This window comes from Microplitis mediator, chromosome 2 (assembly GCF_029852145.1).
Source record: "Microplitis mediator isolate UGA2020A chromosome 2, iyMicMedi2.1, whole genome shotgun sequence".
Taxonomy (NCBI): domain Eukaryota; kingdom Metazoa; phylum Arthropoda; class Insecta; order Hymenoptera; family Braconidae; genus Microplitis; species Microplitis mediator.
This window is the reverse complement of record NC_079970.1, coordinates 7,214,626-7,239,026: the sequence shown is the minus strand read 5'-3', so window position 1 is coordinate 7,239,026 and position 24,401 is coordinate 7,214,626. Positions and strand designations below refer to the sequence as shown.

The window sequence follows — 24,401 nt, the reverse complement described above, 5'->3', positions numbered from 1 at the left end:
ACAACGGACACAAGCGAAACAGCTGGAATTACAGCTAAGTAACTACGGGCACTTTTGAAGATCACCAAATACCCTACAATTTGCGACCAAAATCGCATCGATATCATAAAACGTAGCTGAGTATTAGAAAGTTTAAACAAAAGTAATTTAATTTACGTGTATTTTAAATGGGAAATCTTTGAAATCAAATGGACAGTACTTAGGATTGGAATTAAGAGCTCAAACTTGACAGGAATTTTTGTTTCAGTATAAAAAACAATATTTTGCTTGATGAGCAACGAAAAAAATACTTTCGCCGGAAACGAAGCACTCTAATAAATAGGTACAACTAATATTTATTAATAAATATGATATTAATAAATTTGACAACTGATCGTATGATAATCCTGTTAAATATACAAAGAGAATTATTTCAAGAGAATTTACCCCACAAATTAGAATAAACTTGGGCCAAAAAAAATAAATATGAAATTAATAAAAACTAATACTTTTAGTTCTATTTTTCACTTGTAATTGATTAAAAATGACTTGAAATTGCGTATTTTTTGCCTCATAATCGAACAATATTTAGCAACAGGAAAGTAATTCGTCCTGACACCAGTCTACTCGAAAAGTATAGAGTCAAATTTATTATATAATATTGCTTCTGTCTAATAGTAATTAAAATAAACAGAAAGCAATTTAAAGTAATGTTGGGTCCTTTTAGAAGTCCCTATTGGAATATCCTTCATCCTCTCCCGGCTTCTCTTTTAATCCTCATCGAGCGCAGTCGAGCCTTGTCAAAGGATAAGGGTAAATCCTGACATCAGAGGCATAGGGGCTCAAAATATTCAACAAGCAATAGGCTGGACAGTAAGGATAGAGTATCTCACATTAGTTACAAATAATGTTTGATTGAGGGTTAATTTATCAATAATTATATAGATAAAGTCCGAAAGTTGATGCTTTAAATATATAGTAAAATATGTATATGAAGGAACAGAGTGAATATATATTATTACAAAATATTATGTAAGCACATTCTTCACAAATTTGGTTATTAAAAATTATTATTTAATTTGGAATAAACTATTTATTGATCTATTCAAAGCCATCAAAATAAGATCAATTTTATTCTATTAAGAAATTTTCCTTACAACGGATATAGAGTCAAGTGTGCGCAGTGGGTTAGTGTGCGCAAACCAATGCTTTTCAGTTTGCTTAGAATTGTGGGTGCTATCGCTAAACATGGAGCGTTATATTACATATATACATTTATAAACTTTTGAACCAATGGTATTTTTGGAACCTACTCGAAAAATTATGATAGACTTTAGTGAAATTCTTTAAAAATTCCACCATTAAGACAAATGCAATATCTAGATTTTATGAGATCTACTGCAAAATGTTTTATAACGTAATAACAGTGTCAATAAAGATATCATAATGAACATTATATTAAAATATACACAGAAAAAAAATTATTGAGTCATTAAATGTTTATACTCAGTAATCGATTACCGTAAATTTTATTTACAAAATCCTCAATACACAAATGGAAAAAGAAATGTGAAGTGGATTCAGTTTACTCAAGCAAACCATCTTTTGCTTAAATATTTGATGAAGTCATTGGATCAACGACGGCTTGGATGAATGGACTAAATCTTGTTGGCAACATATATTTTTTTTTGCAACATATATTTTTGTTTATTTCCTAATGGATTTAGAAGATTAAAAAAAAAAAGTTTTCCTCAAATTAGTTCAAATTTTTCTACCTTTTTATAAATTTAAAGATAAAATAACGATACAGAAAATCATGTTTTCACACTCAAAAAGTGGGGGTAATTTTCCAATGAACCCGTAGGAGTAACTGTCACAGTTTTTAGTCACGTATAGTTTGTATAAAAAATTTTGATATTTTTTACCAATCAAAGTAATAATATAATTATTTTCGAAATAAATAAAAATTAAATAAATTTTTTTATTTTTTTTTTTTTAAATAAAATTGAGTATTATATAAATAATAAAAAATGATTTCATAAATTTCACATATATATTATAAATGTACGATTTGAATTTATGTCCTGTTTAAAACAATACTTGAAAGGGTATAATAGATTTCTCGAGATTCAACAGTACAATCAGAGTACGTCTAAATTACGTAAGAAGCCTCGAGGTACTAAATGAACTAATGAAAAGGGTAATATGAATAAATAAATGAACCTATTGATCCATATATTGAGAATTCTTAAAACGTTTTAAAACGCGATATTGATCAGCTATAAATATCAATTATTCAGAAATTAATTTTTAAGATATATTTAATTGACACTTAACAATAAAGATTTCTATAAGGAATGGTTCGTTTGTTAGACTACAATTTAAATTAAATTTATTTTTCCAATATAGCTACAGTATTGATTAAAACTAATGATAACTTATTAAATAATATACAAATAATTACCCAATAATGTGTGTTTGACAGTGTTTAATTATTGTAAATATTGAGCTATCATCTCGACTGTTATTAATTAAAATTGATAATACTGTCAGATTCACAGTGTTCATGGGATACGACAATAATATTTGTAGTATTACGTAAACTGGTAAAGAAACAAATAATTCAAGTCACGTGGCAAAGCATCAGTTACATAATTCGTACTTTAACCAATGAAAAAATATTTATTATGAGTTTTAAACGAATTTATTTTAACAATGGTATATTATTGTCAATAAAGTTTCATTGATCGTTCAAAAAAGATAGCATCTATTCTTTTTTTGCTGGTAATGATTCATTACTAATGAACAAATCGAATTTTCTTTGTTGGAATTTAAATGCTTGATGGAAAATTCTCATTTAATCTAACAACAGCATCGAAATTACGATTAATTTTAAAAGGTAATTGAATGAGAATCAATCAGAAATTTTACATTTTTACACAGAAAAAAAAGGATTTCTTGACGAAACAAAAATTTTTCATTATGAAATGAAGACAAAAATTTTCTTATTTCTTACGCTAAGAAAATTTTTTCTCGCCCCAAGAAAAGTTCGTTTTTAATTCATAATGTAAAAAATTAAGAACTCAGAACAACTTATAGAGAACTAAAAAAAGCAAAAAAAATCGTGAAGAGAATGTAAGAGCATCAATAGAAATGTAAGGAGAATCAAAAACATAATTTTAAGAACTTGAGAGAACCAAAATAAATTCAAACTTCAACCATACACAGTAATATTTAAAAAAAAAACTATATCTTTCTTTTTGCTTATTGTTATTATTAGCTTTGTAACCCATTTCGTCTTTTTAATTGAATATTTAAAAATAATGAGCTTACTCTCTTAAAATGAATCAATAAATAGTGCTGCAAATCACTGAATATTCACTGCGAATCAGTGATATACACTTGGGACTATTTATGCAGTGAAGATGCACTGATTTGCAGCACTATTTATTGATTCATTTTAAGAGAGCATAATAAATTAATAAGCTATTAATTTTTACGACACAGTAAATATTACATCGAGAATTATAATTTAAATATACCCTCACGGAATTGCCATAACGGTATTTCTACGGTATTTGCCTAGTATTTTTTGGGTATAAGCATTATTACGGTATACCCACGGTATAAATGTGGTATATTTGTGAAATTTTATTACCGTATTAATACCGCAAATATATTGTGTTGATACCAAATTTATATAGGGACTATACCGTATTTATACTGTGGTTATACCGTATTTACGCTCTCGCTATACTGTATTTATACGATGATTACACAGTAAAAAATATTGTGTAAAATCAACACAGTTTGTGTGTTAAAAACGGTTGACACAAAATTTGTGTTGAATTTTCAACACAAACTTTGTGTAACCCCTTTTTAACACAAAGATTATGTTGAAATATCGCCACAAGAGGGCGCAAAGAATCCACAGTAACACACAAAATGTGTTAATAAAGAGTGTATAGCACATTTTTTATGTTACAAAATAAAGTGACACAAACTTTGTGTTAGTTTAACACACTACAATTTTTAACACAAACCGTTTTCGACACAAATACACAATATTTTTTACTGTGTATGCTCCATTTATATGGTTTTTATGCTGTACTTAAACGTCGGTTGTACCGTATTTATACGGTTGCTATACCTCATTTAAACAGTGGTTACACGGTATTCATACAATGTTCGCACCGTATTTATACGATGTTTATGCCGCATAAATATGGTGGTTATGCCACTTTTATACGGTGATTATGCCGTCTTACTCTTAGAAGCTGAAAAATACTTTTCATATCTTTCAGTTTCATTAACAAGCAATCTTCAGATTCTATAACAGATACAATATGTTTTACTACTACTTGTATTCTTAAATGACTCATCTCTTCACTATGTTCTGCTTTCAATTGTTCAATAAAAAAATACAGTTCATTTTCACTTTAAAAAAAAAATTCCTTTCGTATTAAAAAATGAAAACTCTTGAAACTAGTAAAAATTTTTCAATTTAAACATAAAAATATGTTGACTCGAGGAAAAAAAATTTTGATTCAAGATCAAAATTTCAAGATAATTATTTACTTGGCGCAAGAAAATTTTGGTTTTCCGAATCTTTGAAACAAAATTTCTTGAATCAGGAATTTTTTTCATGATTCGAGTTAACTATTTTTTCTATGTAGTAATAATTCGCAAGAACATTAGTTAATTTTGAAATACAATGAGAATCAATATTAATAACTAGAATTATTTTATGATTAAAAATTATAAAACATCTTCAATTTAAACATGTCTAAACGCTGCAGTGTTTATGTAGTTTGGGTATTTTGACATAAAAGTTTTTTTTAGCTCGTAAAATTCTTTATTTGTACGTTATGAAAACCTACACGCGTCTTTTAAATTTTAGTTTCTCTACACAGAAAATACAGTTAACTTGAACCTAGAAAAATATTCTTGATACAAGACAATTTTTTTTAACGAATCGGAAAATAAAAATTTTCTTACACCAAATAAATAATTATTCTGAAATTTTTAATCAAAATTTTTTTTCCACAAGTTAACATATTTTTATGCTTTAATCGAAAAATTTTCACTTGTTTTAAAAGTTTTTATTTCTTAATACAAGAGATATTTTATTGAAGAAAGCCATGCCAGGTTATTGTAGCAATATTGCCTTTTTTTGTTGGAAAAAAATAAAATTTCTTGGAATAATTACTATTTGTTTAACGCAAGAATTTACGTATGCTCCAACCAAGAAAAAAAAAGTAGCTCAAACCGAGAGAAAAATTTCTTGGGAGAAAAGATATATAAGGAGATGAGGGAAGTCACTGGTGCTAGGCAGCAGCAGCAAGAATAGTTCGGTGCTCGCCACTAGACAGCGCCTACGACTTGTAGTGTCCCTGGTAAGAAACTTATTTCAGAAGTTTTATATTCCAAACTTGTGACTATTCAGGCTCGGGTACTCCTCCGTTATTTGACCGAGTGATAGGTACCTTTTTGATGGTAATATAGTACATCCTATATTACATGAAGATAAAAATATTTATCATCAATGTTTCCTTAAATACTTTAATCTCTGAATTTGAACTTGAACTTTAAAAATCAAATATTTTAATAGCTTAATATTATAATTTTAATATTATAATCATATATTAATATTTTAATATTTTAATAATTATACATTATTTTTTTTACCCTGTACTTGATAAATTCTGTATAAACACCTTATTAAATCAGTAGAATTGCTGTGTGAACTCGGTAGAAATGCCGTATAAATTCAGTAGAAATACCGAACTATTACGGTAACAATGTTATATTATTACGGTAGAAATGCGGTATTATTACAGCACAAATGCCGTATTTTTACGGTAAAAATAACGTATTAATACGGTAGTAATGCCGTATAAGCTCCGTATAAACGCAGTATAAGCACTGTAGGAATACCGTAATTAAATTCCACAAACATACCGTATAAATACGGTAAAACTACTTGTTATCGACTACGTTTATGCTCTTTTAATACAGTGTTCAAACCGTATCATGAAAACCGCGAGGGATTAAATTAAATTGAAAGTTTTTTATTTGTAAATGCTCAGATAATAAAATTTTTATTGAAAAAATAATTTTATATTTACAATCTATGTATATTATGTGTACACAATATTCATAGAATGAATTGATCGAAGTCATTATTTGAGTTTTATTCATGAAATCCCATCTATTTTTATATTGTTATTATATATTTTAAATATTTCCATACATGCATAATAATTGTTATTGAAAATCAACAAATAAAAATATCTACAATTTATTTATATAATAAAACAAATTAAATATTATGCAAGGGAGTGCAGCAGGCAACTGCCAATTATTATTTTTAAATAAAAAATTTTAATTCTGATGGTAAAAAAAGCCTTTTAAAAATCTGTACATGGAATAAAGAGCAGTTGAAAAATTACAGTTTCTACAGTAAAAATAGGCCTTCTGGGCAAAAATCTTTGAACATTAAAGCTTAAACTGTAATTTTAGAAATTTGTTATACAGTAGAACCTCGATAAGTTAAAATTCAAGGGAAACGTAAAAAAATTTGAGTTATCGAGTTTTTTACTTATCGAGAGTTTAAGTTAGAGAGGTTATTAAAGTAAAATTTTTAACTTAACGAGGTTTATTGATTGGAAACTTGAGTGTGAAAAAGATACATATAATTCAATAGAAATGATAGATTTTTATTTATTTATACATATATATTTACTCTTATATGAAAATTCCTACTGAGTAAAGGTCCTCCCCCTCCCCTGTATCCTTTATTTCCCTAGTTCCCGATTAAGTGAAAGACTAAAGTGAAAATCCATTAAGCTTTTGGCGAAACCTTTTGTTTGCATACATACTTAATACGATGACTCAATGATATTACTTTAAGTTATGGAGGTCACCAAAATATTATTTTAAGTTATCGAGGGCAATGCTCAAATTAATTGTTTGAGTTATCGAGGTTTTGTACTTTAAGTAATAGAGGTTTTCAGCTGTGAAGGGAAGGGAATCAAAAAAATTTTTAAGTTACAGAGGTTTTGAACTTATTGAGGTTTGAGTTATCGAGGTTCTACTGTAGTAATATAATTAATACAATTTTAAGCAGCAAATTTTACAGTTTATATCGACAATATCGAGTTTGAAACTGTGATATTTGTTATTTCTGGATAAAAAATGTTATTTTTACAGTTTCAGACTCGGAGCGCTTTACTACTATACGAAACTGTAATTTTTCAACTGCTCTTTTTTCCGTGTACGTGTGTATTTTTGAATAATTTAATTTAACTGTTTGTAACTATTATGAAAATAAAAAAAAAATAATCAGACGTCTGCTATTTTCAGCTTCATTAAATATTACACTATCTATATTATTCGAATACATATATGTATACAATTGAAACTTTATTAATATCCCGAGCTTCTAGAAAACAATCAAAAGTTTTGTATTCATATAAATAATAACCAACTGACCAGCTATTTCATACACAACTAAATAATAACTTTTTCAATGTCACATACACATTACATATGATATTTACTCCTATTAACTTAATATATCGTATATAACAATCCACTAGATTCTGATAAACAAATTTATATTGGAATTAATCGACACTTTTAATAAAAAAAATTCGACTCTTTCTATAGCAACATAAGTATGTTCTTATAGGGTAGAGATACCGTTTTCGACCATTCTAAGGCCAGTTTTGAACACTTAAAAAATTTTAATGATTTGACCCTTTCATCACGCTATTACAATTAAAGTTTTTATTCATTAATTAAACAAAGTATTAAATATCCAAAAATAGAGCTGTGGCCACTAATTTAATTTCTAACACTATTACAATTATTGAGTACTTTTAATTTTGAACGTAATTTAATACAATTATTTCGAAATATTTCCAAATTTATTCTATTGCTTGATTATATTTTTATAACTACATAATGGTGATTTCGGTTGCATGCTCTGGGCTATTTGAAACAAACCCGAAGAATTTAAAAAATGATTTGAACAAAATTTTCCGAACGCCATATACTTATATAATTTAAACAGTTACTGCTCGAATAATAACCTAATTGACGTGTTTATCAAAATTTTTAATTGTGTAGTTAAATATAGAAAATTTGTTCCTAGATTAATTAAAAAAAAAAAAAATCTAAAGAACGGTTGACCCTGCGGGAAAAGCCCAAAGCTTCCCGTTGTGTCCGAACTCAGGGAGCTGAGTCTAGATTTCCTATGGATTCTATAGAATTTCTTAGACGGCGATCCTGATCAAAATTAAGGCGTCCGATGGATGTTTGGTGCCCTGTTTAGAAAATCTCATAGAATCCATTAGATTCTCATAAATTCCTATAGAAATTTTAAAAGAATGAATGAGTTCTATGAGAAGTGCTATAGTTAAGTATAAGACCTTATATATACAGCTATAAAAATCTATCGGATTTTTTAAGCAGGGAAGCCTCACGGGAATCAGGCAAGTCTTCTGGAAGAACCACTAGTTTATATAAGTGGTGGAAATAGTACGTTACACACCTAGGGAGGAAAGTAGGAGGGTTGCAAACACGCGGACTGGGACGTCCTACATTCATCCGTGGTGTGTACACAATTTTTCTCCAGATCTGCACCTGAAAGTTTAAATTTTTGCCTCTGTTCTTGGGAAGAATGGTGCATGCGCTTATGTTTATCACTTCTTATAAAAGAAAAGAACGGCTTTCTTCCCTCTACACGAAAAAGAAAATAGTAGTGGCTACTCTCTGAGATAGTACTGAGTACTTTCTGTAAAAAAAAAATTTCAGACAGTACTGTATGCTATCTAGACTATATCCACTACTCTCTGGAAAGTACTGAGTATACTAACCCGGACAGTAGTGGATACAGTCTAGATAGTATACAGTACTGTCTAAAATTTTTTTTTACAGAAAGTACTTAGTACTATCCCAGAGAGTAGCCACAACTATTTTTTTTTCCGTGTACACAGAACAGGAATTTAAACTTTCAGTTGCAGATCTGGTGAAAAATAGTATACACACCATGGAGGAAGGACTTCCGATCCGCATGTTTACCACCATCGCCTTCAGTTTGGGTATACCCTGTAGGCAATACACCCGGGTTGGAATGTTCTACTTTCCTCCCTTGGTGTGTAATACACTATTTTTTTATCCTACATGTATACCAAATTCAAAATTTTGCCACCACTTTCTCCAAACTAATATTAAAAAAATAATCATATATATTTACCTCTACATATTAATTAATAATTAATTTCAATCTACTTATTGCATAACTAGATAATTAATTCCCTTAATTATTTCATTTGACTCCGGATTACCACATAATGGTTGTAATCATCAAGGTCATATTATTTTACGTATCATACATACATACATATATAAAGTAAACAATATTCAACACATTGAAGTAAAGGTTCGCTATTGGCTGCATTCACACCAATAACCGATCTTCATTCTAACCAGTAATTGTACTAGTGTTAAAATAATAATAATAATAACAATGATTTAGCCGTGTAATAGTGAAAGAACGAACACAGACATAATTTTAGTTGGGTAGTTGGGTCTGTATTGGTATCAGTGACAAGCTGCCACCAACCACCCATTTCAAGTTTTAGTTTTAGTGGTTTACTTGTACTGTACATCGGTGATTTTTAGTCTTTGGTTGTGAAATTTTTATCTCTTATTTTTTAAGCCACAAAAAAAAAAAAAAAAAAAAAATTACAATATTAAAAAATTAATAATAATAACAATGTCTCATCAAACAGGAATAAAAGGTAATTATTGTATTTATAATTATACGTTTATTGACATTGCTACGTACTCAGTAAACTTAACCTCGAATACGCCCATAAAAATTTACTTTATCTGCTACGAACAATTAATTAATTAATTTATAATAAAATAAATTATAATTAATAATTACAGCTAATGATGCTCTGAAAAAATTATTTGCCAAGTGTCGTGATGGAAAAATACGTGTATTAAAAGTATCTATAGAAAATGGTATGAATATATATATATATTTTTTTTTTAAATAATAATGATGCTGAATTTAGTAGTCAAATACTTTTTGGATTTTTGAAAAACGGTAATAATAATAAGAAAAAAAATATTTCAAAAAATTGCACCTATAGTTTTTTAAATTTTCTACACGTGCATATTTTTATTTATTTATTTTTTTTTTTCATTTTAAATTGAATCGTTGAAAAAAAATCCAAAAATTTTAAACAGCTGATTTCAGGATCAACGAGTGTTAATGTAGCAGACATCAGACAAATTTAAAATTATAAATAAATAGAGTAAATAATTTAAAAAATAATATTTATAAAAAATGCACTTATTATTTTCAACATTTTTTAGGGCTAGTTTTTCAAACCGAGTTTATTTTTAATCCGGGTTTACTTATCATTGCTAATATATCTATGTATTATTAATATATAGATATTCTAGCAATATTAATTAAGACCCGGATAAAAATAAACTTGGTTTGAAAAACTGGCCCTTAAATGCGCATTTTTTAAAAATTTTCATTTATTAATTATTTACTCTATTTATTTATAATTGTAAATTTGTCTGATGTCTGCTACATTCACACACGATCCTGAAGTCAGCAGACAGTTATGAATTTTCGGATGTTTTATTTCAACAAATAAATCACGAAAAAAAAATAACAAAAAATATACACATGTAGAAAATTTAATAAACTATAAGTGCAATTTTTTAAAATATTTTTTTTTTATAGTTAATCATTTTTAAAAAAATTCAAAAACTGTCAAACGTCTGCTAACTTCAGTATCATCATTCACATTCATTAATAATTAATTAATTATTGATAAATTATTTTTTTTAGAGGAATTAACACCATCGACGTCATCAAAACCCGTTGGTAAATGGCAAGATGACTATAATAAATTAGTAAAACCACTTATTGCTGAGAATCAACCAGCATATATATTATTTAGACTGGATACAAAATCACCAGACTCTGGGTACGACTGGCTTTTTATTTCATGGTCACCTGACAATGCGCCAGTACGTCAAAAAATGTTGTACGCATCAACAAAAGCCACCTTGAAACAAGAGTTTGGTACTGCATCAATAAAAGATGAACTGCACGGTACAGTACTGGAAGATGTTACTCTGGAAGGTTACAATAGACATAAAAAAAATGACGCCGCACCAGCTCCATTGACTTCCGCTGAAGAAGAATTAGTTGAATTAAAAAAAACAGCGATACATACTGACTACAATGTTGAAACAAGACATCAGACACTCAGTGGTGTCGCATTTCCCGTTACCGATGAAGCTAAACAAGCAATAACTGATATGGGAAAGGGAATACACGAATACGTACAATTAAAAATTGATTTAGATGAAGAAAAAATTCATTTAGTTATGACTGGTGATGTTTCATTAGACAAATTGCCTACTAAGGTACCTGCTGATTCTGCTAGATATCATTTATATAATTTTAAACATACACACGAGGGTGATTACACTGAAGCAATAGGTAGTTTTTTTTTATTTAATATTTTATTAAATAAAAGGCAACGTAATGTTTTATTTTAATTAATATTTGTTGTTGCTGTTGTAGTTTTTATCTACAGTATGCCGGGGTACAGTTGCAGCATCAAAGAACGAATGCTTTATTCATCATGCAAGGCACCACTACTCGATCTCATTCAATCATTAGGTGTTACAATCGCCAAAAAGGTCAGTATTTAAATGTTATTTATTATATTTTTGGGGTCAATTGGTTAATAATAATTATTACTTTATTTTATTTAATATAACACAACTATATTCGTATAAAAAAAAAAAATTTACTAGCTTAAAGTCGATGGAATTAAATCTGTAGATTGGTCTGATAGTAATTTGAAATAAAATGGTAGGGTTCTATTACTATAATATTATTATGGTAAAGAATTAATAGTAAGTAGGGGTGCGCGAATCGTGTTCGAAAATATTCGAATTATTTGTCAATTTTCGAATTATTTGCAACTTTTCAAATTACTTGATTCAAATCGAGAAAATTTGGATCAGATTTCAAGTATTCAATTTTTATTTAATGAAGTGTTTAATTTTCAAATAAATTTTACAAAAAAAATGAAAGGTAACTGAAAAAAAAATTTTTGTACAAAATTTTTAACAAAAACATCAAAAATATGTATTTTTGCAATTTATAAGTTGCATTTACTCAGAAAATCAAATTTTCACGAATTAATGAATTTATATCCTTAAATGCGCCGAAGAGTATTTTAGAATAAAATATTTATTATTTAGAATTATTCATTATATTAGAATAGAATATTATATTAGTATTCTAGAGTAAAATATTTTCAAAAAAAAAAAAAAAAAAAAGTTTAAAAATATACATTTTTAGATTTTTTATGACCAAAAATAGGTCGAGCCGCGATTGTAAACAATTACCAAAATTTGAATTATTGGAAAAAATATCCCTATTAGCAGTTTGCTTTAGCAAAAGTTTACTTTACAAAAGTTTCCTTGAATTTATCGTCAAATGTCCGTCAACTTCGGGCTTTTCCGTTTTTGACGACAATTTGTATACAACTTACTATACAACTTGACGTAAATTTACCACCCGATTTAGAATGCAAATTCACTTCAAAAGTTGTATACGAATTGCCGTCAAAACCGGAAAAGACCGAGCTTGACGGACATTTGACGAAAGATTCCATAAAACTTATTAGGGTTTTTTTCTAGTAACAAAAGTTACCTCTAAATTGAAGAAAAATGAACCGCAAATTTTTCTTTCCGACTTTTGCTGTCAAATTGTCGGAAAATTGGGACAGCAAATTTCGGTAATTTCAATTTTCAAATTACAGTCAATTTTAAGCTAAAGTGGCTATAAGGGATTAAAATTTTCAATCGTTCAAAAGAAAATTTCAGAATTATTCGTAAATTTTCGGATAATTTAGGAATTTCAAATCATTTGAAAACTTACAAATAATTCAAAAGTTCGAATCGAATAGTTCGACTCGATTCGATACGAAAAATTCGTAAATTCGAATTATTCGCACACACCTATCAGTAATCTCTAAGACTGGTTGATTTTTTTTTTATATACATATAGATGTGACGTTAAATATGACGGTAGCACTTTGTGATATTGTATATAATGCTTTAGTAATTAATATTTTAATTAAATTACATAAAACAACAAGTAAAGCGATTATGATAATGGTTGCATGTAAAATTATTAATTAATATATCACGTAATATATAATACTAATGACAATAATATCATCTGGATGTATCATGTAATTGGTACACGGACGTTTTAATGAAATAACAAATATATTAATGAATTATAACGACAAACGGATTATAAATGCAGTTGGAGGTAAATAGTGGAGAAGAGTTAGCAGACATGCTGGAAGATCCTCCTACGATAAATGAAAAAAGCATCGTCTCGACCCCCGTTACCCCGACGACCAATATCCCGCAAGTTTTAACTGATAAAAAATCTAAACAAAAACGCTCATGTGTTTTAAGTTAACAGGTTCAATTAACTGTTATCACATTCCATACTATACTTGGTATCTAAAAGATTTGAAATGCGATTTTTTTTGGGTTTATTAAATATATATATATTTAATTTTACAAGCTATGACGCACATAGATTTTTGTGATTTAAAAATTTAACTCATGATATAAACAAAAGTTTAATTAAAAAGTAAAAAGAATAAGAAATTAAAAGTAATTTATAAAAAATATCTAACGGATCACTGATTGTCCAACGTGATATGTATATTTGTTTAGCAAGAGTAGGAACAATCGTGTATTTTTCTAAATTATCTTACAAAAAGAAAATTTAACGAAATTGTAACACACAATTTTTCGCTTTAAAACAGCAGCTTAAAAAGTTAAAGTTTGACGTTTCTGTGGTAATCAAATTATTCCATAATAATAATTTTTATTATTAATATATATAAATATCTATTAATTTTATTTTGAAATTTTTCGTTTTCTTAATTATAGTCAAAATTATAATTTTTTTTTTTTTAATAGTATATTACGAGTTGATGCATTTTATCCTGAGATTAATATTAGAGAGACGTAATTTCGTCTAGTCGGAAATGAATTTCAAGTCACGTCTCTGATAATTATTTTTTATCATAATTTTAAAATGTTTTTTCTACTCATGACTCATTTGAGATTTAAAATCCAATTGCTCACAAGTAATTGAAATATAATTTTTCATTTAACATCTGATTGTTTTGTTGCACAAAAAACTCAATGGCAGCACAAATATTTTTTATTTAATTTACGTAACAAAAAAAAGTTAAAAAATTATCTAGACTTATAAAAAATAAATTGTTATAAATTAATATAAGTATTTTAGTAAAAAGCAACAAAATAATCTTGATAAAATAAATTAATTTTTAATGAGCCTGAATTTGCTAGACAATTAAAAATTTTTTGATTTTTTTTCTCAACAAATCAATTACGAAAAGAAAGGAAAAAAAATATGCGCACATAAAAAATTGAAAAAGTGACAGGTGCAATTTTTAAATATTTTTTTTTTTTATAATTTACTGTTTTAAAAAAAATTCAAAAATTATTAGACGTCGGCTAACTTCCGTATCATGATTTTTATTGATGATACTGAAGTTAGCAGACAATTAAAAATTTTCTGATTTTTTTTTTAACAAATCAATTACAAAAAAATAAAAACTAAAAATATGGAGATGTAGGAAATTTTAAACACTACAGGTGCAATTTTTTCAAATTTTTTTTTTTTCTATAATTTATCGTCTAAAAGAAAATCCAAAAATTATTAGAAGTCGGCTAACTTCAGTATAATAGTTAGCCGACGTTTAATAATTTTTGGATTTTTTAAAAAACGATAAATTATAAAAAAAAAATATATTTGAAAAAATTGCACCTGCAGTCTTTTTAATTTTCTACATGTGCATTTTTTCAGTTTCTTTTTTTCTTCAAATGTAATTATTAAAAATAAAATCCTAAAATTTTTGTCTGCTAACTTCAGGATCATTTTTTATTATATAATTAACAAGAGATTAATATGGGAATTTATTCCTATAAGTTTGTTCATATCAATTATTAATTACTGTAACGTACAAAATAAAGAAAAGACGTGGCTTTGAAATTCAAATCAGGCATTATATTAAAATGATATAATTTATCGTTACATAAAAAATGATAAATTTTAACTGCAGTATATTTGGCTGTTTGGCCATTTGTGATTATTAGAGAGTTAGGTAAATTCCATAGGCTTTATCTCATATTAATTTAAATGCCACTCGCCTAACTTCTCTATTACGTATTTCATTATTATAACATATTAATTAAATAGTTAAATATATAAATATATATTAAAATTAAATATAGCAACAACGATGTGAGCCTGTCTTGAAATTATTACTCATTTTTTTTTATTTTATCTGACACTTTGTTTTAAAAACAATCAGAAAAAAATAAAAAATTTAACTGCTTTTATGAATTATAAATCAAATTACGATTTATAATGAAATTATTGAAGCTTATTATGATGTGAAAAATATAAATTTGCGCTAAAAAAAACTACTAATACGTAAAAGAAAATAAATTCATATTATTATGTATTTTAAGACTGATAAATAAGTATCATTGACTAAAAATTTGATAAATTAATTTTTAAAATTCCGTTTTAATAATTTGAAAGTATGAATCTCAATTTAGTACACAGAAAAAACGATTTCCTGGCGCAAGAAAAATTTTGCAGTATCAAATAAAAACAATAATTTTTTGCTCGTCCTAAGAAAATTTTCATTTTCAATTCATATCCATTTAAAAAAAATGCGTTCCAAAATTCTGAAATCAAAGTGTGAAAAATTTTTAACTAGTATGGACTTTTCTTGCAGGTTTCTATTTTTTTTTTTTTTTTCGAAATTTCATAAACAAAATTGATATACACCTGAAGATCGGAACGTTTTTCGCGCAACGAAAATGAAATAAATTTAAAAAAATACAGAAAATAAAATTTTTTCGGAACAAGTACTATTCTTTTCACGCAAATATTTTTGTATTCTCCGACCAAGATAACAAAAGTTGCTTAAGCCAAGAGAAAAAATTTCTTGGGAGAAAAGATCGATATGGAGAAGTCACCGGTGCTGGGCAGCAGCAGCAGGAGTAGTTCGGTGCTCGCCACGAGATCGCGCCTACCATTTGTAGTGTCCCTGTTAAGAAAGATATTCTAGAATTGTTATATTCGAAATTTCAGTACGATTTCGTTCGAGTACTCCTGTCATTTGACATTACATTAAACGAGATTATTGAAAAGAATAAACACAAATATTACTAACTGAAAATGTAAAATTTATAGTTTATAGTGGCAATATCGTTATTTTGAGAAACAAGTTTTAAAAATTTTAACGCAAAACTTGCTGAGAAAAAATGTAAGTTTTAAAGCTTATCGAATGATACTTTGATAATTTTCATAAAATATTACAGTGTGAGAAAGTAAACTTAATACATTTTCAAACTGTAATATTTCATACTTAAAATGTAAAACTTACTGCGCGGCGCCAAACTGTAACTTTTACAGTTTCGTTTATGAAGCGCTGCGTTACTATTTGAAAATGTAATTATAGATGTATTAAATATTTGTTTAATTGCTCAGCTGCTAAGATCCTGCACATCATGTTTTTACTTCTAACGTTCTTCCACATATACATTTTGGAATTTAATACAGGATTGTGATGCGTAAAGTTATTCGAAGCATTATAGATTGAGTCTTCCTTTACAAGCACTCCTTCAAAAATACAATTTAATTCGATTGGATTCATGGTTTAAATTATAAATTGTATTGAATGAGTATATAATAAATTTCAATTGCTTTTGACACAGTTTTAATTAATTTGACAAATGACAGAAATATCGTGGCTATTAATGGTTATTAACGCTCGTTTTTCACGCGAGCGCACACGTTCAGTAGGTTTTTTATTTTTCATTTTCGTTTCGCGAAAAACGTTCTGATCTATAGGTACATAAATTGATTCGAATTGACAATTTTGTGAATTCATAATTAGTGCCAATCACTAATTTTTTGTATTATTTTGGAACAATCAGTGAAAAAAACTGACCTTCCCAAAAAACTTCTAATAAAAGTCAAAAAATTTTCATAAATATTTTCAAACCATTTTTATTTTTTTTTTTTGTCTCAATTGAAAAATTTTGGTAAGAGTCGTACATTTTCGTAATTCCTAATTAATCCGTTTTGTTTTTTTTTGTTCTTCAAATCCAAAAAATTGTTAAATAATAAAATTAAAAAAAAGGTGCAGGAAAAGTCTATCAGTTGAAAATTTTTACCTTTCAAATTTTTTCAAAGTTCCAAAAATGTTCAACTCAAAGTTCAGAATCGTCTCAATTTTGGAAGTTTACTGTCAGGAACCAAACGTTTTTGGAACTAATTTTTTTTACACGAGTAATGAAAATAAATTTCTTGGGGCGAGTAAAATATTTTTGCGGTAAGAAATCTTTTTTTTTTTGTGAATGTATAAATTTTAAAAATAATCTAAATTATTTCGACAAAAATATATTTTCTTCAGTATATAATAAATAAAAATTATTAATAATAAAATAGTTTTCCTAGAAAGAACAAAATACAAGAACAAAAAAAATTAAAATTAAAAAACAGAAGGCATTATATTTTTCGTGATGTATTTTTTTAAATCACGTAGATTTTTATAAAAATTTAAAATCATCCCTTTGACAAAAAAAAAAGTAAAGTAAATAATAAAACATCACACAACTAACATATTAACAAACTTTTGGGCCTAATAGTTATTAATAAAATTATAATTTTTTGTAATTAACATTTAAAAAACAGTCTGATTTTTTTTAATCTACAAATTAATTTTAAAAATATAAAATTATAATGAAAGGCCAATTAATTATAAATTATAATTATTATTAATTGATTATTAATCAGCAATGCTCAAAAAAATATATACATATATCAAATTGTGTTCTTAATTATAATATTGTTCATTAATATAATTAATGCATGAGTTTTTGAATTAACGTTCTTTAAAATTTTGTATTAATCATCGGCCTATTCTGTAAGTTTTTATTTTAATCATAATCAAATTAATTATTTTTATCTAATTATAAATTTATTTAGATCAGTTTAAAATGTTGAAAATAATTAAAAAATAATTGTATACCTTGCCAATATTATTATTAATGATGCTATATGTATAATAAAATACTATGCAATTTAAATTTATCAAGTGTCTAACAATTATTATAAATAATCCACCGTTAATTAAAACGATTCTCATTATATTTATTAATTTAATTTATATACTAGATAAAATTAGATGTTTATTTATTAGGTTCCAAGCGCACATGGCAATGGTTAATCATCAAATTGGTATGTAATTAGTGGTATTAATATAATAATTGCTTACAGAATAGGCCTGAAACAAATTCTAGTTTTAAATCCTTTTTTTTTCGTTTTATAAATATTATTGTTATTTTTATTTATTTATTTTAGTCCATACTCATGGTGACCACAGATTTTTTAAACTGAAATTCCCTGACTTTCCCAGGTATTCCAGTCAAATAATTAAAAAATTCTTGACCATATGTAGTTATATTAAATCTTTGGAAATATTTATTCAATTCAAAATAAAACGGTATAAGTCAGTTCAATAAATAATCAATCGTTGTCGTTAAATGAAACTTTATTTTATTATTTGTCAATGATCATAGGTTTTTTTTATTTATTAAATAAATTATTTTTTATTTTTTATTTTAAATCTTTGTTTTTATATAACTTACTCTGTAATAAAATATAAATAAACTTTTCATTTTCACTAGAATAAATTTCATAAATAAGAACGTTTTATAGAATATTAATAAAATATTAATCAAGTACGCGAATAATAAATATAGTGAAACTTATTAGTTCAATACTTATGTATACTTTTAATGTTTTTGGTTTTTTTACTTGTCAATATGCATGTTAATAGTTTGAAGATCCTGACGATTGGTTTCTACTAAGACTTTTTTTTTCTAACAGCCTTTTTAATTCTGACTGCTTAATTTTTTCGCTATTGGAATCAATTTGTGCTAATTCTTTTTCAAGGCGGTATTCAAATCGCATTCGCGCCGCGCCACTTTTTGAACAATTTTGACAGAAAAAAAAAATTTATCGGATTTTTTCAGTGAAAAAGAAGAAAGTAAAAATTTTTCCAGCTTTGTGACGAAATTCCCTGACTTTTCCCTGATTTTTCCAGTATATTTATAATCCCCTGACATTTCCAGGTTTTCCATAAATGTGGCCACCATGGTATTTTATCTAATTTACGTATTAAATAAATAATTTACGCAATGTAAATAAATAAAAATATTATTTAATTGATACCGTAGAATAATTTATTTGGAATTTCTTGAATGTGTAGCTAGAGATAGATGATGCAAAGGAATTAACCGAAGGATTTTTACAAGAGGAACTGCATCCAAAAGTCAATTTACACCGGCCAAAATTTGCTAAACCAAAAGGACCTCCTGGCAGAGGCGCTAAACGCATTACCAAGGTCCAGGATTTAGATAAACAAGAAGACTAGTAACTTGATTTTTTTTTGTCCGTGTGTTTTTTTTTTCTTTTATTTATTTTTCGTTTGTCTTAATGTCAAACAGGGTGGTAGGGACTGCAGTCTTATGACTATATGAGATTATAGTGCATTTTATTTTTTACTTATAAATTTATTATTTATTTAATCAATTTGAATATTTACTATTTTGACTATAGTATTAAATTTATATTCATTTACTGAGTATTTAATCAGGCCTATTCTAAAAGCAGGATTGTTTGCTATTGCAAATATGATTTTTTTTTTTTTTAAATAATTTAAAAAATATATAATTATGTAAATGTCAATGTATTATTATATAAAATAAGGTAGGTAATGTTATATCTTAAATTAATTGACAATTAGCTGAGTCGAATCATAATTTCATGGCCTACTTGTAGTTTTTAAATAGTGTAGCAATAAATGAAATCAAATGCCGTTACAAGAGGAAAAATTTTTTTTTTTGTAAATTATAAATAATTTTATGGCTAATTAGTAGAAATAAAAAAGTATACCAGTATAGTTTTGTTGTCTCATTTTTTTTATTTTAATAATTAAAGTAATCTATCGATAAAAATTAACAAATAACTAATATGTACAAAAAAACTGCATTAGTTTTATTATTTATTGTCTTCTTTTTGTGTTTCTGGATTAGTTGCCAGTGGGTCTTCCATAATTTCATGTTGCAGTTTAGCATACTCTTTACTCACTTGTTCGTCCCTTTTCTTTTGTATTGCTCTAGAAAAAAAAAAATATATACATGTATTAAATTAATTGATTTTAAAAAATTTTTTTTTATTAAATTTTAGGCAGTGTTACATGTCTACTCACAACATCTCTACTCAAGGGAAATGATTATGGCTCTACTCGTTTACTTCTTTACTCAGTCTCAACTTTACTCAAATATTTTTTTACTCAGATTCGACTCTACTCAGTTATATCTTCACTCATCTTCAACTGGTCTCAGCGAAAACTTTACTCAGCTACAACTCACAAAGAATTGCTATTTTATTGATGGGCTAAAATACGGCATCATGACAAGTCGTTCCAAAACCTCTCTATGCACAGACAACTCTATATCATTTTCCGACTGACTACCACATGGAAAGAACAAGATGATACTGGCTTCCATCTCAGATTATACTCATTTACATATGAGGTAAAAAAAATTTCAGATTACCATCTGGGTACTCCCAGTATAATCTAGATTTTACTGAGTTGCATCTAGATTATACTCAGTTTCATCCCAGATGTTACTCAGTAACATCTCAGATTATACTGGTTTTCATCCTAGATGGTAACCACATACATCTGGATTATACTCAGTACCATCTCAGATTATACTCACTTAGTATACAAAATGCGCATGCGCTACAAAAAAAATGGCTGAGTTGTAACTGAGTTAAATTTCAGATAGTATTGAGTATAATCTGAGATAGTACTGGGTATAATCCAGATGATGTGGTTACCATCTAGGATGAAAATCAGTATACTGGAGCTACTGAGAGCGTTCCCTTCAGTTTGCATGCAATTCCCATACCCCCACCATTAAATGATGAGCAAGCTCTCAGTAGCCTCACTATATAATCTGAGATGTTGGCAGATTGCCATGTCTACTCAGAACCTAACTACCTCGTACAAACTTTATTCAAAAATCGTTAGCCCTAATAGCTCAGCTCAAAAATTTCTTGATTCCAAGATTTCTTTATTCCATTACATCATTATTCCAAGATATCTCTACCCAAACTTTTGAGAAAAAGTAAACAACTCAGTAAGCAGGAAAATGCTTTCTTTTTTTCAGAAATTTGGGTAGAGTTATCTTGGAATAATGATGTAATGGAGTAAAGAAATCTTAGAATCAAGAAATTTTTGAGCTGAGCTATTAGGGCTAACGATTTTTGAATAAAGTTGGTACGACGTAGTGAAGATCTGAGTAGACATGGCAATATGCCTCATTTTTCTACCTTAAACATGTCATTCGAAAATAAAACTGTCCTCGAACTGATTATTTCAAAACATCTCTATCCAGAACAACTCTCCCCAACCTCAAGATTTACTCCGAAACTTCTATTCAATGACAAGAATATCCGAAATACCAGTATTCATTATCGATTTAACTAGAAAATCATCGGTACCTGAGAAAACATGTTAGTTAACATGGAAATTCACGTGTTTTTTCAGTTACCGATGATTTTTTTAGCTGAGTTGATAATGAAGGGTCATTTTAGATAGTCTTGGCATTGAATAGAAAAGTTTCAAAGTTGAGTTTGCGCTCGAGGAAAGTTATTCTGGATAGAGATGTTTTCGAGTGATCAGTTCAAGGATAGTTTTATTTTACGATAGACATGTTTTAGGTAGAGAAATGCTACAGAGTTGTCTGTGCAATGAGAAATTTTTGAGCGAGTTGACAGAATGCCTAAAATACGTGAGTAGAATTGTAGCTGAGTAAAGAAGTAAATGAGTAAAGTTATAATTTCTCTTGAGTTGAGATGTTTTTTTTTGGTTCCTTTTTGCCTATCGTCCCGATAGGGCCACGTGCCACGAGTTGACAGAATGCCTAAAATACGTGAGTAGAATTGTAGCTGAGTAAAGATATAACTGAGTATTGTTGAGGCTGAGTAAAGCAGTAAATGTGTAAAGTTATAATTTCCCTTGAGTAGAGATATTGTGAGTAGACATGTAATACTGTCAAATTGTAAATCACGGATGTTATGACTAAAAAACAATAAAATTATTAGCTGTGAAAACATTCCTTAATATACGGCCGTGCTAAACACAGAAGTGGTAACTTACTGTAGTATTTCTGTACAAGTTACCACTTCTGTGCTTAGCATGGCAGTGTCTCAACGCTTCATTCTTAACTTAAATTTTTTGAAAGATCCAAATTCATTATTCAACATGTCAAAGTAAAGTACAGTACAGTCTGGTTATGAGCAACGTTTCTGTCTATACTCCTGTTCGTCCTTGAGTGCGGAAAATAAAAAATGACAATTCTTGTTAATAAATAAAAAAATATAATTATCAATTAAAATAGCATACTCTTCACGGAGTTCATAAATTTTCTTCTGTGTTTCTTGTAAACTTTTCATGGATGTACCAGTTACCCAAAAAATGCTATCGAAAAATAATCCAGTTAATGAACCAACAAAAGCACCAACTAATGAACCAGCTATAAATCCTTTCAAACCCATGTTCATCTTGAATGCTCCACCAGCAGTTATACCAGCAATTACGTATTCTATTATACCATTTTCACCTCTCCAAGCAGCTACTGCTGTACTTGTTGTTCTGCAATAAATAAATAAATAAAATAATTTACAATATCGGATAAATTTTAATATTTATTGTAGGGGAGCCCACGATGCTAAATGGGGACTTACTCGAGCGTCATAGAGACCTATTGGGTTGCAGAGCTTCGATGATAAGGAAAAAAAAATGTCATATAATGTATACCTTTCTATCGGTGGGGAGAGCGGCTATATATTTTCAAATATGTAAAAAAATACTTATATATGGGGCTCATATTTGATGGAGGTATTTAACCGGGTACAAGATATCCCCCTGTATATTAATCTGCTGCGCTCGAGTAAATCCCGAAATCCCCGCTTGGGCTCCTCTACTATTATGATCCTAAAGTTAGCAGACAATAACTTTGGATTTTATTTCAACAATTTAATTTAAAAAAAAAAAAAACTAAAAATATGCACATGTAGAAAATTTAAGAAAAGGCAGGTGCAATTTTCTGAAATATTTTTTTTTTTTAAATTTAGTTTTTAAAAAAATCCAAAAATTATCAGAACTCAGGTAATTTTAGTATCATTAATATTTGTGGTAATTTTTGATGAAGTCTTACAAAAAAATAGTTGAAAACATTCCAATTCGGAAGCCCCATTTCCATGCTCCTTTACCTAGACTAATTGTAACATTATGTTGCAACATTCGTTTAGCTTCTAGATGATTAGCGAACTTAGTCGCATCATTGGTTTCAATAAATCTAAGGAAAGCAATACGTGCATTCACTGATGCTCCGTACATTGCTCCTAACATTGCGCTACCGGTTGTCATGCTCATTAATGTTACTAATTCTGGTGATAGTTCTCCATATTTTCTGTTAAAATAAAAATAATTATAATCATACAACCATTAATTTTATTTATTCAATTATTTAACTATTTTTTTTTATTGCAATTGTAATAATTACGATGGCCAAAAGACACGACGCAATCCTTCCATTCCTTTTTTCGGTTCATCAGAATCATCGGGATCATAACCTGGTGTTGTTACTACATCAAAGTTTGGTTCTCTTTGTGTAAATAAACCAACAAAAGCTAATCTTTCGATTCGTATTTTACGAAAAAAACGTGTCATTGTCTATTTTTATTTTTATTCACTAATTTATTGATTAGTATATTAATATAATATATGGTTAGAATATTTAATAATAAAAAAATATCACATGGACAGAAAGAAAATTTTATTTACTAACTACTTTGTCATTTCTGACGTGAGGTGGCGCTGTGTTATTTTTTTTTTTACTTTGCAAAAGTTCCTTGAATTTTCCGTCAAATGTCCGTCAACTTCGGGCTTTTCCGTTTTTGACGACAATTTGTATACAACTTGCTATACAATGAGACTTGAATTTACTACCCGAATCAGAATGCAAATTGACTTCAAAAGTTGTATACAAATTGCTGTCAAAAATGGAAAAGAACGAAGTTGACGGAAAATTCAAAAAAAATTTATTAGGGTTTTTTTCTAGTGAAAAAAAAATACCTCTACATT

At 27.7% G+C, this 24,401-nt stretch overlaps 2 protein-coding genes across 4 annotated transcripts; one reads left to right on the top strand and one right to left on the bottom strand.

The window, feature by feature from the left end:
* The first annotated feature begins 9,569 nt into the window (after positions 1-9,569).
* On the top strand, positions 9,570-22,907 carry LOC130678737 (twinfilin). Of its 3 annotated transcripts, XM_057486172.1 has the most exons (6): positions 9,573-9,788; positions 9,940-10,017; positions 10,865-11,524; positions 11,609-11,727; positions 18,378-18,415; positions 19,449-19,587. In XM_057486172.1, exons 1-5 carry the CDS (start codon positions 9,764-9,766, stop codon positions 18,402-18,404), a joined length of 909 nt encoding a protein of 302 aa, XP_057342155.1. In that variant the 5' UTR covers positions 9,573-9,763; the 3' UTR covers positions 18,405-18,415; positions 19,449-19,587. The 3 variants fall into 3 exon arrangements, with proteins under 3 accessions (XP_057342154.1, XP_057342155.1, XP_057342152.1); XM_057486171.1 differs by lacking the exons at positions 18,378-18,415; positions 19,449-19,587 and adding an exon at positions 13,373-14,780 and having other exon boundaries at positions 9,570-9,788; XM_057486169.1 differs by lacking the exon at positions 18,378-18,415 and having other exon boundaries at positions 9,576-9,788; positions 19,449-22,907.
* LOC130678738 (RPII140-upstream gene protein) lies at positions 20,216-24,105 on the bottom strand. Its single transcript, XM_057486173.1, has 4 exons — positions 23,821-24,105; positions 23,473-23,727; positions 22,659-22,907; positions 20,216-20,357 (listed from the first exon to the last, which is right to left on the bottom strand). Exons 1-4 carry the CDS (start codon positions 23,985-23,987, stop codon positions 20,240-20,242), a joined length of 789 nt encoding a protein of 262 aa, XP_057342156.1. The 5' UTR covers positions 23,988-24,105; the 3' UTR covers positions 20,216-20,239.
* Between the last annotated feature and the right edge of the window lie 296 nt (positions 24,106-24,401).

Coding starts and splice junctions, on each gene's coding strand:
- LOC130678737 (XM_057486169.1), top strand. CDS start 9,764: ATGTCTCATCAAACAGGAATAAAAG. Junction 10,018..10,864: donor AAAAGTATCTATAGAAAATG/GTATGAATATAT, acceptor TATTTTTTTTAG/AGGAATTAACACCATCGACG. Junction 11,728..19,448: donor GTGTTACAATCGCCAAAAAG/GTCAGTATTTAA, acceptor TTGAATGTGTAG/CTAGAGATAGATGATGCAAA.
- LOC130678738 (XM_057486173.1), bottom strand. CDS start 23,987: ATGACACGTTTTTTTCGTAAAATACGAATCGAAAGATTAGCTTTTGTT. Junction 23,728..23,820: donor CGTCGTGTCTTTTGGCCATC/GTAATTATTACA, acceptor TTATTTTAACAG/AAAATATGGAGAACTATCAC. Junction 22,908..23,472: donor ATGTTTTCAACTATTTTTTT/GTAAGACTTCAT, acceptor TATTTATTGCAG/AACAACAAGTACAGCAGTAG.